The sequence below is a fragment of the Miscanthus floridulus genome, chromosome 9, assembly GCF_019320115.1.
Source record: "Miscanthus floridulus cultivar M001 chromosome 9, ASM1932011v1, whole genome shotgun sequence".
In the NCBI taxonomy this organism is placed as follows: Eukaryota; Viridiplantae; Streptophyta; class Magnoliopsida; order Poales; family Poaceae; genus Miscanthus; species Miscanthus floridulus.
The window spans coordinates 118638614-118656676 of NC_089588.1; the positions used below are offsets into that span (position 1 = coordinate 118638614).

Sequence of the window (18063 nt, forward strand, 5' to 3'; positions counted from 1 at the left end):
ACCTGGTGCACCAACTATCGATAGAATATCATTGGCAGTCCACCAAGGGGTATCCCGCGATGGTAGATTTGTCAGTGGGGGTGCGCGTAATCAGGAACTGGATGGTGACACAAGGCGCAGAGACAACGATTTAGATAGGTTCGGGCCGTCTGATCGACGTAATACCCTACGTTCTGTGTCTTTGGTGTATTGTATTGAGATGCAGTAGATAGATCTAGATGGATCATGTCCGCTAGGGGACCCCTGCCTCTCCTTATATAGTCTGGAGGGACAGGGTTACAAGTAAAGTATCCTATTTGGTACTATACAATAGCTTGCATTGCACGTCGAGTAGCGCCGTGCATGCCTTGATCTTGTGGACCGGGCCACCTCTGATGGTGCGGCCCATGTCTTGTCTTGAGGATACTAGGGGTCGTACCCCCACACCACCACTCTTCCTTCTTGCATAAGAACACATCCAAGGCCCAAATGAGATGCATCACAATATATAGAGAAGTTCTTGCTTAAATCTAGCAAAATCAACACTGGAGCTATAGTCAATCTCTTCTTTAGCTCATCAAAGTTTGTCTGGCATTTATCAGACCATACAAATTTAGAATTCTTTTCCAATAGAGTTGTCATAGGCTTAGCAAGCTTGGAAAAACCTTCAATGAACCTCCTATAGTATCTAGCCAATCCCAAAAAGCTACGAATCTCACTTACATTGGTTGGTGGTTTCCAATTCAATACATCTTGCACCTTGCTTGGATCCACTGCTATTCCACCATTGGAGACAACATGACCCAGAAAAGAGACCTCCTTCAACCAAAACTCACACTTGCTCTGCTTAGCGTACAACTTATGTTCTCTAAGCTTTTGCAAGACCGGCCTTATATGTTCAGCATGTTATTCTTCAGTCTTGGAGAATATCAGTATGTCATCAATGAATACCACCACAAATTTATCAAGAAACTCTATGAACACCTTATTCATCAGATACATAAAGTATGCAGGTGCATTGGTCAATCCAAAAGACATAACGGTATACTCATGCAAGCCATACCGTGTAGTGAATGCTGTCTTGGGTATGTCCGAGTTTCGAATCTTTAGCTGATGGTAACCTGAGTGGAGATCAATCTTGGAGAACACATAGGCTCCTCTCAACTGATCAAACAAATCATCAATCCTTGGCAAAGGGTATTTATTCTTGATAGTAACCTCATTAAGTGAACGATAATCCACACACATCCATTGGGTACCATCCTTCTTATCCACAAAGATCACAGGTGCCCCACATGGGGAAGAACTAGGGCGTATGAAACCTTTTTCTTGCAACTCTTTTAGTTGTTTCTTAAGCTCTTCTAATTCATTAACCCTCATTCTATATGGACGTTTAGCTATTGGTGCAGTTCCAAGTAATAATTCAATAATGAATTCAATGTCACGGTCAGGTGGCATACCTGTCAAGTCATCGGGGAAAACATCCGGGAACTCCTCCACAACACGATCTTGTTTATTGGCATCACCATCCAGCTAGTTCATAGTGGCCATTGGCTGAGATTGCACTACCACTTCTACACAAATTCTATCTCCATTGGGTGATGTCACAACAACAGATCTCTCCTGACACTGAATCACTGCTCGGTGTTGTTTCATCCAATCCATACCCAGAATAAGATCAATTCCCGTTGTTCTCAACACAATAGGTTTCACTTTGAAGTCTACCCCCCTTAAGGAAATACTAGCGGAGGGACTCCAATAAGAAGCTGACATGCTACCTCCCGGTGAATTTACTAGTATGGGGTTTTTCATGGCACATAAAGGTATGCTATGCATTCTACACTACAAACTTCTAACCCTTGCGCAACGACGAGAAAATGTTGCAATAGGCCCAATTTTGTTGCAAAAGATAGTTCATACCACGAAATCGTGTTTGTTGGCAATGGTTGCAAAAAGTCACGTTGCAATAAGAACTTGCAACCGTTGCTAGTTTGGCGTTGCAAGAGTTAGCTTTTCTTGCAACGTTGGCAAGCATTGCAATAGGACGTTATCGCAACATTCATTGGCGTGGCAATACGAGCACTTGCCACGTTCGTCTTCGTAGCGAGAGGTGGTAAATACAACGAGCGATAGCGTGGCAATAGATTTTTATTGCCACGCTATAATTTTGTTGCTTAAGGTGTTGTTGCCACGACCGTTGTGCCGTGGCAAGTAAATCATTTGCCACGCAAATGTAATCGTTGCGAGAGAGTATACATTATTGCCACGCTTGTCTTGGCGTGGCAATAGTATCATTTGCCACGCAAATTTATCCGTTGCGAGATACCGTTCATTATTGCCACGGCCGCGTTGCCGTTGCAACAGTATCATTTGCCACGCAATTTTATTCATTGCGATATACCGTTCATTATTGCCATGACCTCGGTGCCGTTGCAAAAGTAGAATTTGCCACGCAATTTTATTCGTTGCGGAAGATTAATTGTTATTGCAACAATAGTCATGCCGCGGCAATAGTATTATTTGCAACGTAAATAAGTCTGTTGCCATACAACATATTGCCACGCATCACGGCTCGTAGGTATAGCTTTTATTGCAACGCTAGTAACATTTAATTTTGGTTTAATAAATCATCATTGCAAATCAATAAACCATATCAAAAGCAATTGCACCCACATATATTAATTATAATTAATCATTCAATATGTTGCCAAACCCATGAAATAGTAGCTAAAATCATAAACGAGTGTACAATTAACTCATTATTTGACAACTTTTTACAAACTTCCTAACATCTATGCAGCACTTGAGAAATTCCTAGCAGCCCAACATGTCGTCTCCTCGGCTATGTCCTCGCTTGATTATGAGCCTCCCACCGAAACCTTGTCCACCTACTGCCAAAAGAATATGATTGGGATATTAGAACAATATTAAGTTTACTAATTTTTGCACAAATGTAAAGAGATGAAGATTTGGATAGAATATGGTTGTAATTAAGCAAAAGTAGAATTAAGCAAAATGGAATGAGTGTTGTCAATTTAATTAAGCAAAAGTAGAACTAAAAATTACAAAGCCTAGTACTACAGCAAGTACTCAATGAACAGCACCTCCTGCTGGGAGCCGCATACAAATCATTAATGATGAAATACAGCACAAAAAGACATTTTGACATTATAAGAACTGTGCACAAGGTTGTCTGATAACATATTGTAGTTATTACCATCTTCTTTTTCTAATTTCTTGTTTTATTCATCAGCTGCTATGAACCAATCCAACCCTTGAATTTGTAACTAAACATATTATGTTGATGGCACACCAATCCATTTCAGTTCTTGCAAAGGATTATGTGACAGAATATATATATACACACACACATTGGAAAAGGTATAAAAAGGTCGAATGCATGCGGACAGAAAGATCAACAAGAATTTTCTTTTACCTTTTTCAGCTCCTCAAAGTTTGCTATTGTAGACCGCTACAAGTTTCCTTTATGCCTGGTGTGTCCGAAGAAGCGACTGTGTGAAAAACAAATACAAGTAGGGGAGGTAGCATAGAGCATCTATCTGTACAAGCACAAAAGGACAAGCATTTGAGTAGTCAGTTCTGACATTTTAAATCGAGCTGTTTCTATATCTGAGTAACAAAAAATTGTGCTTCATCTAATTCAATAAGTTCAAACATTGCAATTTGAGCTGTTTGATATATCTATGTATCCAATAAAGTAGAGGACCAGCATGCATTGAGTTGCAACTACTAATTAGAGAACAATCAAAGTCATTTTGAACTCTGAATAACGAGTACTGGCTATTAGCCATGCTTGCTTCATGAATAGTCGGACAACCACCCCCAGCCTCTGCATGAGAGGGTGCTTATTGGCATACTTCCTAACATCTATGCAGCACTTGAGAAATTCCTAGCAGCCCAACATGTCATCTCCTCGGCTATGTCCTCGCTTGATTATGAGCCTCCCACTGAAACCTTGTCCACCTACTGCCAAAAGAATATGATTGGGATATTAGAACAATATTAAGTTTACTAAATTTTGCTCAAATGTAAAGAGATGAAGATATAAAATGGTTCTAATTTCTAATTTCATATACAAAAGCCATCAACCAAGATTTTGCATAGTTGAAGTTCTACTGCAATCCTGCCTGAAGGCGTTGCATATGTTACAGTAGCAGCTGCCTTCTCTGAATTTTTAAGGCAGCAACAGTTTAGTTGATTAGAAAAATCATAACTTGAGTTGTAGACAACGAAAAATTATATTCTTTAACAATACGGAAAGCCCATGAAATTCTCTACATCTTTCTAGTTATTTGTTAAATAAGATTCTGCAGTTATCATGGTCAAAAAACACAAACAACCACTGCTGTCCAGACCAAGGTCAAAACCTGACCGGCTACTTTCAAAATTCATAACTGCAAATAGAGAGACAGGGGAGAGCTGGAGGTCGGCGATGTGTAGCAATTGGTGCAGGTGCGAGTGTGACAGCTACAACTTAATGTCATGGTTACCAGAAGCTACTTGGCATAGAGAAATTCAGCCTAGCAACAGGCATTAGCCACTAATAATCATGGTTACCTATCCAAGCATTGTCATACACCCCACTTCCCCTACCATCATGCTACTGAATTGAATAATAAAAAGAGAACAGAGTAAAGGGAGCACACTTAAGCTTGAAAACACTGGCAAAAAACAGAAGTTAGGCACTAGGAATTAAGTCTCTGGTCTTGCGCATACCTAATCAAGGAGTGGTAAAGTGGCAAATGGTGAATGATTAGCATTTGAGCCCATCAACCTCAGCCAGTACATACTGGCTATAGGATCAGATGATATCTGAAAAAAATTGAGCCCTTGCTGCCTTATTACAGGGAAGAGCAAGATGCATAGCAGATGCACCATCCTTCAATTTCTCATTATTGACAAGATGTTCTGTTTTGCAGTCAAGTTTCAGAAATCTCATAGAGGACTACAATTATTCAAAAATACAATGGAAATTCACATGAATACTAAAAAACATTTTAAAAATGGAAAGCCCTATGAATTGTTGTTACCTTATTCACCCAATCTAGAAAAGCAACACTGAACAAAGGTGTTTGTAGTTTGGTATTTTGGTAGAATATTCAACATTTCCTGTTTACATATTTAATAGTGTGATCACATAAGAAGCTACGTCAAACAGAAAAAAGCAGCACTGTTAATATTACTCCATTTAAAAACCATGTTAAGTGTTTCATTTAAAAATTAGAAAGTGAGTAGTAAGAAAAGTTTGATATCATCATAAAATATACTCTATTGGCAATCATAATACAGGAACATTTTTTCTCTATTATTATGAGCTCTCTACTTGGCAGCACATTGGACTCCTGCCATAGTCAATTCTTCTGGATGCCTTGCTTAGCCTGTTAACCGAAGATTCCAATCTAGGCAAGAGATAGCCAATGTTTTTTCTTATAGGAAATAACACTATTCTTATACAGGATTAATTGTTTTTATACAAGAGCAAATGCTATACCTAATGTCTGTTTGCATACTTCCTTCATCATAATGCAAAATTCAGGGGACACTCCCATCCAGTACTACATAAGCACATCACTCCTCTCCAAAATATGTTATTCAGCCATACGCAGCTCAAAATAGGTCGCCATGTGATTGTATTATATATTCTACAACAATATATATGTAGACACAGGTGCTTGGCCATGTGATTCACCCAAGTAATACAGAGTACTGGAATTTGTACAGATACAATGAAATCATTCACCAAATATTGTGTTTTCATATAAATCAGCCACTGTCAACTGACGATACAAACCAAATCAGGCACTTTCAGTACTGGAGGGGGTAACAGCGAGATATGAACCAGATGCGATAGAGATAGTAGGAATAATTAATATTAATAGCTAACGATTTCGATGCTATCGAACGTACCCAAATCTAAATCACAATGAAGCACAAGGAACATATCGATCACCAGAAAACAATTGTTGTAAAAAGGCAGGAGAAACATTGCATTGAAACGAAGATCATATCATGATGTAGGCACGAGATGGGTTGGGTTAGGCTGGGCTGGACCATGCACCTTTCTGCTGTTATCATGGTCAAAAAACACAAACACCCACTGTTGTCCAGACCAAGGTCAAAACCTGACCGGCTACTTTCAAAATTCATAACTCTAATTCTCTAGGTCTAAAATCATGACCTTTCACGACGACAAACATCTCTAAACCCTCTACAACTTTTGTATTATCAAGTATCACAGAAAAGGTAGATTACTACTCAGAACAACTCACCCAATCAAACCTGCACAAGCTGCAGTTTTCAGCACGCATGTTCAATGTATTTTCTACATTTCCTAGTTCAACAAGGAAGGTCACATTTGATAAAATTTCATTAAATCATGCAAGAATTTAGATTCCAATTAGCTGGTTGTTACCTTCCTCCTTTTGGGATTATTTCTTGTCCTATTCATCAGCTGTTGTGAAGTGATATATGTCTTCGATGCAGTCACATTTGCAGTGTTTTCGTTGAAAAGAGCTCTGCAGGGAGGTGCAATACTTCTAGTGGAGCGTGTAGGTGCTGGTGCACCTTTTTGTACGGTGACAACGCTTCCAGGCTGAGTCTACAAACATCAAGTTGTTTGATCTATTTTAGGTATAGTTCAAGGTACATGGAACATAGTGAAATAATGTCATTACCTCCTGTAACCCATCTTCATTTTCATTTTCATGTCCACCGGTCTCATCTTCCTCTTGTATGATTGGTGCAACTTGTGTACTGGCATTGTTTTGCAGGGTACTCTATACATACAAATATTGGGGGTGAAAGATTAGGCATCACAATCATAAGATTATCAAGAGTACAAAGGATAAAAAATTATTCTAATACCATAATCATAGCTCCTTCTTTGTGCTGCGCTAGCATATTAAGGAATTCTTGCTTCATTTCTTCTCTTAAGGTTATCTTAGCATTTTCCAGGTCCTCTTGCATCCTCCTCCTATTTTTCTTCTTTCTCCCTTTCCCTTTCTGCAGCTTCTTGCGCAATCTGTTCTTTGAGCTTGTCAACCTCCGCTTCTAAAGCAATGCTCTTCTCCCTAGCTGCAGCTTGAGCACGTGCATGTACTTCAAGGTTCTCTTTCATAAGTTCTCTGCGAGTTCGATACGTAGCCAAATATCCATGCCCATGTAATTTGGATGATTTGATTTGTGTTGTTTCTTTGTAGCATGACTGGAAAATTATGTTCTCCTCAACAGTTGTAAGTGTTGGTCTATCAGGTTCTAATCCAATCTCACCAATTTTCATGGTTGCATTTTCCTAAATTAAATAACAGAACCTGTAAAGAGTTGCTTGACACTACCAGCAGCTATAAAAAAGGTTGACGAAACATTTACTTACATATACTGAAGCTGATACAGGATTTGACCATGCGCCATGTTTTGTGTGAGTGGTCCTCCAAAGAAGAAGATCACTTGGCTCTTCACCAGTTTCTTGGTCTCTCTAGGATGCCAAAAAATTCAGCACACAAGTATTGCATCATAGAAGGGAAGGACTAGATTAGTGTATCTAATGATTACCAGCTCAAAGCTACATTGTGAGAAGTTCTTTGAACCCATCACATGCTTGGTTCTTTGCTGCTGACGGTTGGAGGAGTTCTGGCTGCTAAGTTTCTGCAGAATGAGAACAAGTGGTATGTAACAATGTAACTTTGGTCCATCAATTTTGTTTGACAAAGTAGATTTTACTAGCACTGACCTTGAATTTATTAGATCCAAAATACAACTGCAAGTAGTGCCACTCAAAAAGGTGTATTTCTTCGGGTTTATTTCGTATCCTCTCACCATAACTATTATAAGCCTTGTATGTGGCACTCAGATCAGATCGCCATCCTCTGTACCGCTCCTTGGCAATTTTCCATATTTTCTCTTTTCTTTTATCCACATCATCAATGTTGATGAAGTTCCACCTAAGCTGTTTACAATTAAAAAGCAATGAAAACTTGTGTTTTGCAGCTTGGCAAAATCTGTAGCATTTAGTCTCCAACATGCATATTTTTGTGTATTGAGAACTGTGTCGACTATATTTTTGTATATTGAGAACTATGTTCACTGGACCTAATCAAGAGTGTGGACAAATATTAGGCGGTGTGGACAAATATTGTCAAATGGAGTATTAAGCTGATTCCACAACGGAGTGGGTTCTAACATTGATCTTTCTGGAATCCAATTTTAATGTCTGGTCCATACTAAAAAATAGATGTTTTTAAGACATGCATGTTACTGCTTCTGGAGTATTAAGCTGATTTGGCATCTAAATTAACTAGAGGAGAGGCATGTGAATCCAAAGATTTTTCAGAACCTCTTCTCTAACTAAGGGCTGAGGGCGTATGACATTTTCTAACTGATTTTTAGCTACATGTTCTCTATTAGCAAATTTGCTTAGTAATGTACTCACTTTTTTGGACAGTAAAAGAGCAACAGCAATGTTCCTTAACAAAAAATAGTACACATCATACCAGTATCTCTTCTGCAATTTCTAGTTTGACTTCTTCCTTTATATCCTTCCAACTGTTTACTCCAATTAGTGGGGCCCATTGCCTTGTAAATAAAACGACCTCATCGACAAATGCACGGGTATTCGGTCCAATGGGTCCTCCACGGCTATCTGAAAATTCGATTGGGAGTGTGTGAATGCGTTCCTTAACTCTCTTGTTGCCTACTGTTAATCCTTTAACAGTGCCACGACCTCTTTTCTTGCGTTCATTGGAGCCATGTCCTTGCAAAAAAGACAATAACAATCTTGAGCTGTAGTAGTTCTCAATTAAAATATGTGAACCCAATATTAAAAGTACATGCATTATCACAAACCGTTTCCCTCGTCTCTTGCCTTCCTTGCATGGCTTGGCCTATTTGAGGGTGGTGTCGCATTGCTTCCATTGCTTTCGTCGTCTTCATCTATGATTGCATCGGTGTCACGTTGTTCGACAAATGCCACTGCACACAAGGTTAAAGGTTCAGTTTTAAAAAAATTAGTACTAAACAACATTGGTTGAAGAAGGAAAATAAATTACTATTTTCTGGAATGTCCCCTTTCATCCTTAAAAATTCCTTGTACGTGTGCCTAGTGTCATCCTTCAAATCTGTTAGTCACCAAAAAATTGTAAGATGAGGTGTAGTTTATATAAAGGTGCTAAGATTTTGCTTAATACGAAAACATATGCAAAAACATAGATGATATACTTTTGGATTGTTCCGGTCGTAGCTTCTTTAGCCAGTCCTTGTATGCATCAAAAGGATCATACATAAACGGATGCTCATCTTCTTCCAGCTGCTGCCTTGGTCGCTTGAGGGGTGTTATGCTAACTTGCTGTGCTGTCTCTTGTTCCTTTGAGAGTACTAATCTGATTTCCTTCTCACTCTCATTGTCTTGTAGCATAATCTCTGCATGTCTGACAAAATCGAGGGGCTGAAGACTTGCAACATCTCTTCCACAACGCTTCTTGTAGTACAAGAAGTCCCGGGCATTATACCCAAGCTGGTCCTTAAGAGATGTCAAGGTTGACAATTTTATATGAGGCCTTTCCAATTTGAACATTACATAATCCTGATCTGGAAGTCCATTCTTGCAATGAACATAAAGAGTCCACATTTCGCCCGTGCCACTGCATAAATAGGACAATGGTTGATAAATAAACAAGAATAAAAAAGGTAAAGTATTACATATATATAAGTAATGGAACTAAATATCATTGAATTCAGGATTCTATTTTAGATGGTTTCTGTAATCCCATTATAGAGCAGGCACATGCAACATGAGAAATTCAATGCTTGATGCAGAAAAAGGTTAACTACATCCATACATTTTTGTGTAGTTAAACATTGATATTTAAGCATAGAAAATGATCTCAGACTTTGTATTCCTAAATCGAAACAGACATGTTTACTTTCTGTAATTTCAGACAAGCAAAACAAATACCGAGCAAGTAATTGCCTTTTCTTAAACATCTTTTTTTTATCATGACCAAAATATGCAAGCAACAAATGCTTGAAAACCCTAAACCCCTCACAATTTGTTGTGATGCGAGATTAAATATGAATCAAAAAACCTAGATTAATTAATCATTGTACCTGGGGACATATGGAGAAGAGAACCCAAGATCATCTTCTACTTCGAGGGTGGCCTCAGTATATCGATGGCGATGGGTACCCAAGGCTGTGGAGTCTGTGCTGGCGCTGATGCCCTGTGAACGAAGCGTTGTCCTGCCTGAAGGCGTTGCCAGTGGCATCCTCAACGGAGGCGATGTTGGGGGCGTCCTGGACCAAGGTGGCGAAGGCGGTGGCTTCATGGCCCTCACGCGGTCCTGGGAGACGGATCGCGATCTAATTGGGGGAGGGGGAGGGATACGCGCGGTTGATTTCTCACTCTGTAGACTAGGCCGATGGGAGAGGGAGGGGTCGACGGGAAGGGGAGGGGATCTGAGGAAGGCAGATGGGAGACAGGGGAAGGGAGGAGGGTATGTCAATGGGGAAGGGTCTTACTTCGATGGGAGGCGTCGCAGAGGGGCCGCAGCAGGAGGCGTGGGGGAGGGGAGTCGTAGAGGCCAGAGGGGCGGCAATAGGCCACCGTCGGCGGATTTGGCTCAGGGAGATTGGGCGGGTGCGAAAAGTTTTAGGCGCGGCAGTTGAAGATTTTTGTGGAGATTTTCGTCCTCAGTGCAATGAGGAGATACAGGCGGGAGAGGAGTGAATTTTTTGGTATGCCAAACAAAAGGAGGCACGCTCACACACAAGAGGACTTGCAAGACATGCCTGAAGAAATTGAAAAAAATGACATTTGGGGTTATATGATTATATCAGTTGTTCTTTTTATTTAATGCTAAATTTACTTGCTCTTTTCTAGTTATGCAAACTTAGCAGAAAAAATACAACTAGACAAGAATGTCTCTTTGATTTTGAAAGAAAAACGAATATAATCATAGCATTTTTGTAAGAAGCCACTAAGCAACTCAACAAGCTTTTTGTCCAGACTATAGGTGTTTTTATTTCTACACCGGAAACAATGTTTATACTTATGTTATAAGTAAAAAGAAAATTATAAATTTGTGACAGAACATATGGAAAGATCAAAACTCTGTTAACCCATTTGTCTTTTTCTTAAACAGTGTCCATTACAAAGTCCTCATGGAGGCGGCGTCGGGGGCTCCTGGACGGATCGCGATCTAATTTTGGGGAGGGGAAACGAATAGGCAGGTATGGGGGGAGGAACCGACGATACCTAGGTGCTTCGCAGGGTCACACTACAAGCCCATTACAAAGTCCTCCAAGCCTGCTTTACACCCCCTATAAGGTTTCACCGTGGGTACCAACACCACTGCAGAAGTAGTAGTACCACTAGAAGTAGGCAATGACGTGCCACTCAATGGATGAGACATAGGCAATGACGTGCCCCTATGATCATGATGAGGCACTCGGTGGCATACAACATCGCACTTGGTAGCATATGACATGACACTTGAAAGGATGAGACTACATATCAAGTTGTTGTTCGACGTGGCATCCTAGTTACATATGACACAACATCTACCTAACATAGTCAAAGATGTGGCACTCGTTGGACACGATGAGGTAGGCACTCAATGGCATAAGACATAGAACTTGAAAGGTCCAGAACAAATATCTAGTCGACATGGCATACTGAGTACTACACCACAACGATGTTATACATGGAATGAAATGGGACAAATTGTGACTAGTTGGAGACGATGAGCTAGGCACTCGATGGCATAAGACAACACTCGAAAGGAGCATATCACATATCTAGGCGACGTGGCACGCTCGGTACGACATCACTGACATAGGAAGACAGGCAAAACGATATGCCACTAAATGGAATATGATTCGTAGTTACTAGTTGGACAGGATACAAATATGTTTTTAAAAAAATCAGTTGCAATGATTAGCATACAATTAGAAAAAAAGGAGTTTGATACTTATTTACTAGTTGGACATGATAGAAATATGTTTTTTTAAAAAGTAAAGTCAGTAGGAATGATTATAATAGAATTAGGAAAAAATGGAATATGATATTTAGTTACTAGCTGGACACGATAGAAATATGTGTTTAAAAAAAATTAAGTTGGAACGATTAGCATATAATTAGAAAACAAAACGATAGAAATATGTTTTAAAAAAATTAAGTTGGAACGATTAGCATAGAATTAGAAAACAAAAAAGTTGGTACTTCAGTGGGCCAGCCAAGGACCAGCGGCCGCGCCAAGCTCAACCCCTACGGGGAGCCCAGCAAAGCTACCGGCCTCAACTAGCCCAGAAGAGTAACAATTTCGGAATAGCGCTTGATATGAGAAGTTCAGTGTGGTTTGGCAGCTTCAGCTTTTAAGCTGAGTTTTGCATCTCCGAATTGGCGAGGTGGCACTAAAGAACCAAGCTTTGGCAACAGAAGTGGAACAATCAACACACTTTGTTAACGGGCCGGCCCAGAAGTGGAACAAACGCGGCCGCCTCGCCCTCTCCTACTTCTCCTCCTCCCCCTTCTTCCCCGCCCCACCGCCACTTTCCCCCAACTCTTCACCACCAAAGCGCCGCCGCATACAAGGCGAAGCGGCACCAGAAGGAGAAGGAGAGAAGAGAGAGTCCTCCCCGCCCGTGCTCGCCGGAACAAGCTGAATCCGTAGCGAGCGGAGAGGAGGGAGCTGAGCGAGGATGTCGACGGTCACCTGCAACGCGTGCAATGCGGGGTTCGATGACGAGGAGCAGCAGCGGCTCCACTACCGCTCCGAATGGCACCGCTACAACCTCAACCGCAAGGTAACGTCGCCCCCCATCGTAGCCGACCTTCTGTCGCTAGAACCCTAGGTATTATGTTCATTGGTTCGTGCGGCCTGCTTTGGGAACCTTCTGTCTTCGAATGTTTGCAAAACTCCAACCTCTGCACCTGAGTTTTGTCGATTTTTATGGTTTTGTCATAGTTAATCTGAATAGAGTCAATGACTTTGAATCGCTGTTGCTGAATTTTGGTTGAGTAAGAGAAAACATGTTGTGTTGACGAATATGTGCAGTATGCTGATAAAATGTGGAGCATGTTTTCAGAATGGCAGGTAGCGAGGTATGTATGCAGCAAACATGGCGATCCATCTCAACAATACTCAGAAACTGAGAACTAATATGCCGTATGTCCGGTCACCAGGCACAATACAAGGTCGTGTTGACCAATTTGGCGAAGCTAGCCTTAAGCCTGGAGAAGATCTCGGCGAGTGGTACCTATCTACCTGATGGAGGACATGCTTGATACCTTGAAGACCTTGCTCTGAACCTGGGCGGCAGATCCCTTTTTCACTATGTGTGATGATAATGTTCATCATTGAGCAATTTTTTTTGTGGCATCTAGTGTCAGGTAGCTGTAGTGTTCTTGTGTGCTAGTTGATGGTGGTAGTTTTCTTTTCCTTGTATCTGAACTGAAGGGTTCATGAGCCATGTTGGTGCTGTAACGCTTGAATCTATTTCTGGTATGAATAGCAATGCTAATGGGCCGGGGTTATCCCTGGAACTCCAAAAATATCAGCAGTATTAAACTTGTGCTATTTTGCTCTCCTTTGCTGCTCCATAGCTGCCGTTCCATATATGCATGCTCTGAAAGGATGCAGTTCAGCAGTTGTGAATCAGGTGTTACATGCATCCTATCAAGAACACAAGAGTGCAGATGCCTTTTTTTGGTACAGGAGGTGAAGTGCAGATAGCTTTGCTGCAGCTTTTTTTGGTCAATCAGGATGAGCACATGCTGGACAATTTTGGTTGTCGTTGAGGTTGATAGAGGAGGTGGTGCATAAAGCCATGTCCATAAATCTTATCTACTCTATGCAGTGGCGATAGAAAATAGAGAAATCTATGATCGAAAATGTTCGTTTGTGTCCACAGGAAAACATTCGATAAAGGGTAAGGAGTGTTATCGACAATAGCAAGTATTATCGACAAAAGCAAGTATGAACTCTGTAACACCTTCAGGTAAAGCCGCTGCAGCAGCAAACCTGAAACCATTTGCAACTGTTACACATCCAGTGGCGTTGCAAAATGATAAACACACAAACAACGAGCAGCAAGAACACACACGCAGCAAGCAGCAAGAACAAACAGGAGCCCAATGCCTCTATTGCTTGAGAAAAATTTAGACAAAAAATCATCATCAGAATCTTCTCCCAGAGTACTAAATGGAGGGATGACTCCGTCATTAATGTAAGTGTCATCTGGGTCTTCGTCTTCATCAAACAGGTCATCGTGCTCAGGTTCAGGCATGGCTGTTGCAATAGCATGCTCAATAACAGAAGCATCAACAGTAGCCCCATCAAGGCCAGACCTATTCCAAGCTGTGACATCTTCATTTTGTTGTTGAACATTCATATCTTCCATTCCTACAACAACTGAGTCCAGATCGAGCTCGCCCATATTGTCAATGCCTTCTGCTTCAGGCATGGCAAAGAGATTTCTAGGCTGCACTCTAAGAACAGTGCACCAATCTGGTTTCTTTATGTTTCTCGCATAAAAGACTTGCTCGGCTTGTGTGCTCAGGATGTAAGGTTCATCTGAATACCTAAACCGTGTGATATCAATATCGATGACCCCATATTTATCCTTATTGTACCCTCTCGATCTGCTACTACTAGCTGCAGGGACATCAAACCATACACAGTGGAACAACATGACTTCCTTGTCACCATGAAAATCAAGGCAAATGATTTTCTTCAGCACACCATACCAGCCCATGTTTCCTGTATTTGCATCGCCCTTCACGAATACACCACTATTTTGAGTAGTTAAGCAATTCTCTATGGAAGAGACCCGAAAAAGGAAGCCATTTATGAAACACCTGTTGAACACACGAGCCCGAGGGTCTGGACCGCGAGATAGATAATAAATCATGTCATCTATTTTCCCTTGTGCACGCAATGTGCTGATCTGCATTTAATCATTTTAAAAATATATTAGGGACTAATAAACCGACAAAGTGGCTAGCTATTATTACGGACTAATAAATTTAGAAGAAGCATGTGGAAACTATAGAAATAAAATATGGATAAATATATTAGGGACGACTCACTTTACGCTCAAACCATGATACAAACTCCTCCTTGTGTCTTTTATCAACATGCCTTGAGCTAATTTTCTTCAGCTCATCCATATGCTCGCTATCCACAACAATTGAAAATATGTTCATTAGTTACATATATATTTTAAACATTCATGACCACCATAAAAAAACAATTTAAAATATAGCTTACTTTATCCATGGAGTGACCTCGTCACAGTTGGTTAATATGTAATGCCTCATCCTATGCATTTCAATATCAGAAACTTTCTCGAGAGTACTTCCTTTCCTACTGTAGTCAAGGCTCCCAAATATAATTAGCCTAGATGGTGGTTCACTAGCAGTGGCGCTTTCATGACGCTCTAGGCGATTAAGCTTGGTACTAATATTTTCAAAAAAACGAGAGCAAAATGTGAGGCACTCCTCAGATATATACCCCTCTGCAATTGAACCTTCAGGGCGCGCTTTGTTCTTCACATAGCCTTTAAGAGTACGAAGGTACCTCTCAACTGGATACATCCATCTATAACAAACCGGGCCTCCAAGTCTAGCTTCGTCAGCAAGATGAACTGGTAAGTGCATCATAATATCAAAAAAAGCCGGTGGAAAAATCATCTCCAGCCGACAAAGGGTCTCCCTAATCGAAGTGCTCAGTTTTTCAATTTCTGAAAACTCCAGCTCCTTTGAACACAGTGAGTTAAAGAACCTACTTAGCTCCATCAATGGGGTCACCACATCTTCAGGCAATATGTTGCGCACCACTAAAGGCAAAAGTTTTTGCAAGATTACGTGTAGGTCATGAGTTTTAAGTCCAGAAAGCTTGCAACCATTGACGTCCACACATCTCCGAATATTTGCGGCATAACCATCAGGGAACTTGACGCCATGTAAAAATTTGCACAAAATTTCCTTGTCATCCTTACCTAGAGAGTACAGCGCTGGTGGCAAGGTGTACTTACCCTTTTCGAGCACTGGATGTTGATCTGGCCTTATACCAAAATGTTGCATATCAAGTCGAGCCTTCTCACTGTCCTTGCATTTACCTTGTAACTCCAACAAAGTCCCCAGTAAGCTCTCACATATGTTCTTCTCTGTATGCATGACATCCAAATTATGTCGTACTAGCAATGATTTCCAGTAAGGAAGCTGAAAGAAAATACTCTTCTTCCTCCAGTTGTGCCACCTATTTTCTTTGTCACGTTGCTTCCTTTTCCTTGTATCCTTTCCAAAAGTCACTTGCTGGAAACTTTCATAGTCCCGCAGCACCTGGTCACCACTGAGCGGCACTGGAGCTTCCCTAGTTTCAGCCTTGTTATTGAAGCTCGTCTTGTTCCTTCGCCACTTATGGTTCACGGGCAGAAATCGGCGATGTCCCAAGTAGCAATGCTTTGAGCCATGTTTTAACCACAAGTAATCAGTATGCTTGTGACAATAAGGACAAGCAAACTTACCTTTTGTGCTCCAACCAGATAACATCGCATATGCGGGGAAATCATTAATTGTCCACAGCAGAATTGCATGTAGAGTAAAATTCTTCTTCTCCTTCTCATCCCATGTTAAAACTCCATTAACCCATAGATCATGTAGCTCATCGATCAGAGGTTGCAAATATACATCAATGTTCACTCCAGGAGATTTAGGCCCAGGTATCAACATCGACATCATCCAATAAGGTTGTTTCAAACACAGCCAAGGAGGCAGGTTATAAGGAATCAGTATCACGGGCCAACAAGTGTAATTAACATTCAACATCCCAAACGGATTGAAGCCATCAGATGCAAGTCCCAGTCTAACATTACGTGGATCACAATCAAACCACTTATACCTGTCATTCACGTGCTTCCACGCCAATGAGTCTGCTGGATGCCGCATTTTCCCATCACTAACCAATTCTTCCTTGTGCCACCGCATCAATGATGATGTTTCCTTTGACATATATAATCTTTGCAATCGAGGAGTAAGTGGAAAATACCTTAGAACTTTGCAAGGAGTGCGCTTCTTTGCTCCACCACTTCCGCTAGACTCGCCAATCTCATCATAATTTGTGTCGTCCTTCTTCCACCTACTCTCACCACATGTTGGACACGTGTCCATATCAGCCAACGACCCACGAAATAACACGCAGTCATTCACACAAGCATCGATCTTAATGCATGTGAGGCCAAGGTCGCGGATAATCTTCTGTGCTTTCTTGATAGTGTCTGGGATACAATGTCCTGGGGGGAGCGTATCTCTCCATAGGCTAAGTGTTTGCTCTGCGTTCTCCTTACTCCATCCACCCATGCACTTAAGCTGAAAGAGCTTGACCAAGAATGATATCTTGGTAAGCTGTGAGCCTGGCCACAACTCTTGTTGCGCATCTTTCAACAAATCAAAGAATTTCTTTGCACTCTCACAAGGCTCTTCATTGGTATTGCCACTGGTCGCACCCCTAATTAATGCGGACAACAGATTGTTGGCGGATGATGCATCATCTGGTGGGCCTACATTCAGATCCCTATCATCATTCAAAAATATGCCAGCGTTACCTTTCTCTTTGACAAAGTTCTCATCAAACCCTTTAATTAGCAAGTCCATTTGAACCTCGGATTTTGTTTTGTACACAACTCCACGACACCTTGAACATGGACACGGTGCAGTTTCTGATGCATAGGTGCCTTCAAAAATAGTATCAATAAATTTCTCGAGTCCTGCTTGCCACTCATCGGTTGACCGAGACAACAGCATCCAACTCCAATCATCATCATGTGCCATTAATTATATCTTCCAAATGTCACAAGGCTTTCCTGCAGCACGTTAATTGAAGGGATCACGACATTATAAACTATATCAGAGATAGGGAAAAGGCAATGATGAAAGATCTTGCAATAATGCATGCATACAGGCCCGGTCCTGTCAATCTGATGACCTGGAGTGAAGCTTAAAAAAATGAGCCCTTTACTATATTACTATATAATACAAAAAATAAACTTTAATGCATCGAAAGGGAATTT

General features: G+C 41.0%; 2 protein-coding genes and 1 long non-coding RNA gene across 3 annotated transcripts; all 3 read right to left on the minus strand.

Moving 5' to 3' along the window:
- Nucleotides 1-2630: 2630 nt before the first annotated feature.
- LOC136482768 (uncharacterized) lies at nucleotides 2631-3836 on the minus strand. The gene is made up of 2 exons (XR_010765196.1): nucleotides 3416-3836; nucleotides 2631-2870 (listed from the first exon to the last, which is right to left on the minus strand). It is a non-coding gene; the product is annotated as an uncharacterized lncRNA (long non-coding RNA).
- Nucleotides 3837-6973: 3137 nt separating this feature from the next.
- LOC136480710 (uncharacterized) lies at nucleotides 6974-10319 on the minus strand. Its single transcript, XM_066478176.1, has 9 exons — nucleotides 10102-10319; nucleotides 9214-9635; nucleotides 9045-9113; nucleotides 8842-8967; nucleotides 8490-8749; nucleotides 7730-7945; nucleotides 7552-7644; nucleotides 7373-7474; nucleotides 6974-7291 (listed from the first exon to the last, which is right to left on the minus strand). Exons 1-9 carry the CDS (start codon nucleotides 10317-10319, stop codon nucleotides 6974-6976), a joined length of 1824 nt encoding a protein of 607 aa, XP_066334273.1.
- Nucleotides 10320-13933: 3614 nt separating this feature from the next.
- LOC136480712 (uncharacterized) lies at nucleotides 13934-17353 on the minus strand. The gene is made up of 4 exons (XM_066478177.1): nucleotides 15264-17353; nucleotides 15083-15170; nucleotides 14120-14769; nucleotides 13934-14015 (listed from the first exon to the last, which is right to left on the minus strand). The coding sequence occupies exons 1-4, from the start codon at nucleotides 17351-17353 to the stop codon at nucleotides 13934-13936; spliced, it is 2910 nt and encodes a 969-aa protein (XP_066334274.1).
- Nucleotides 17354-18063: the final 710 nt, after the last annotated feature.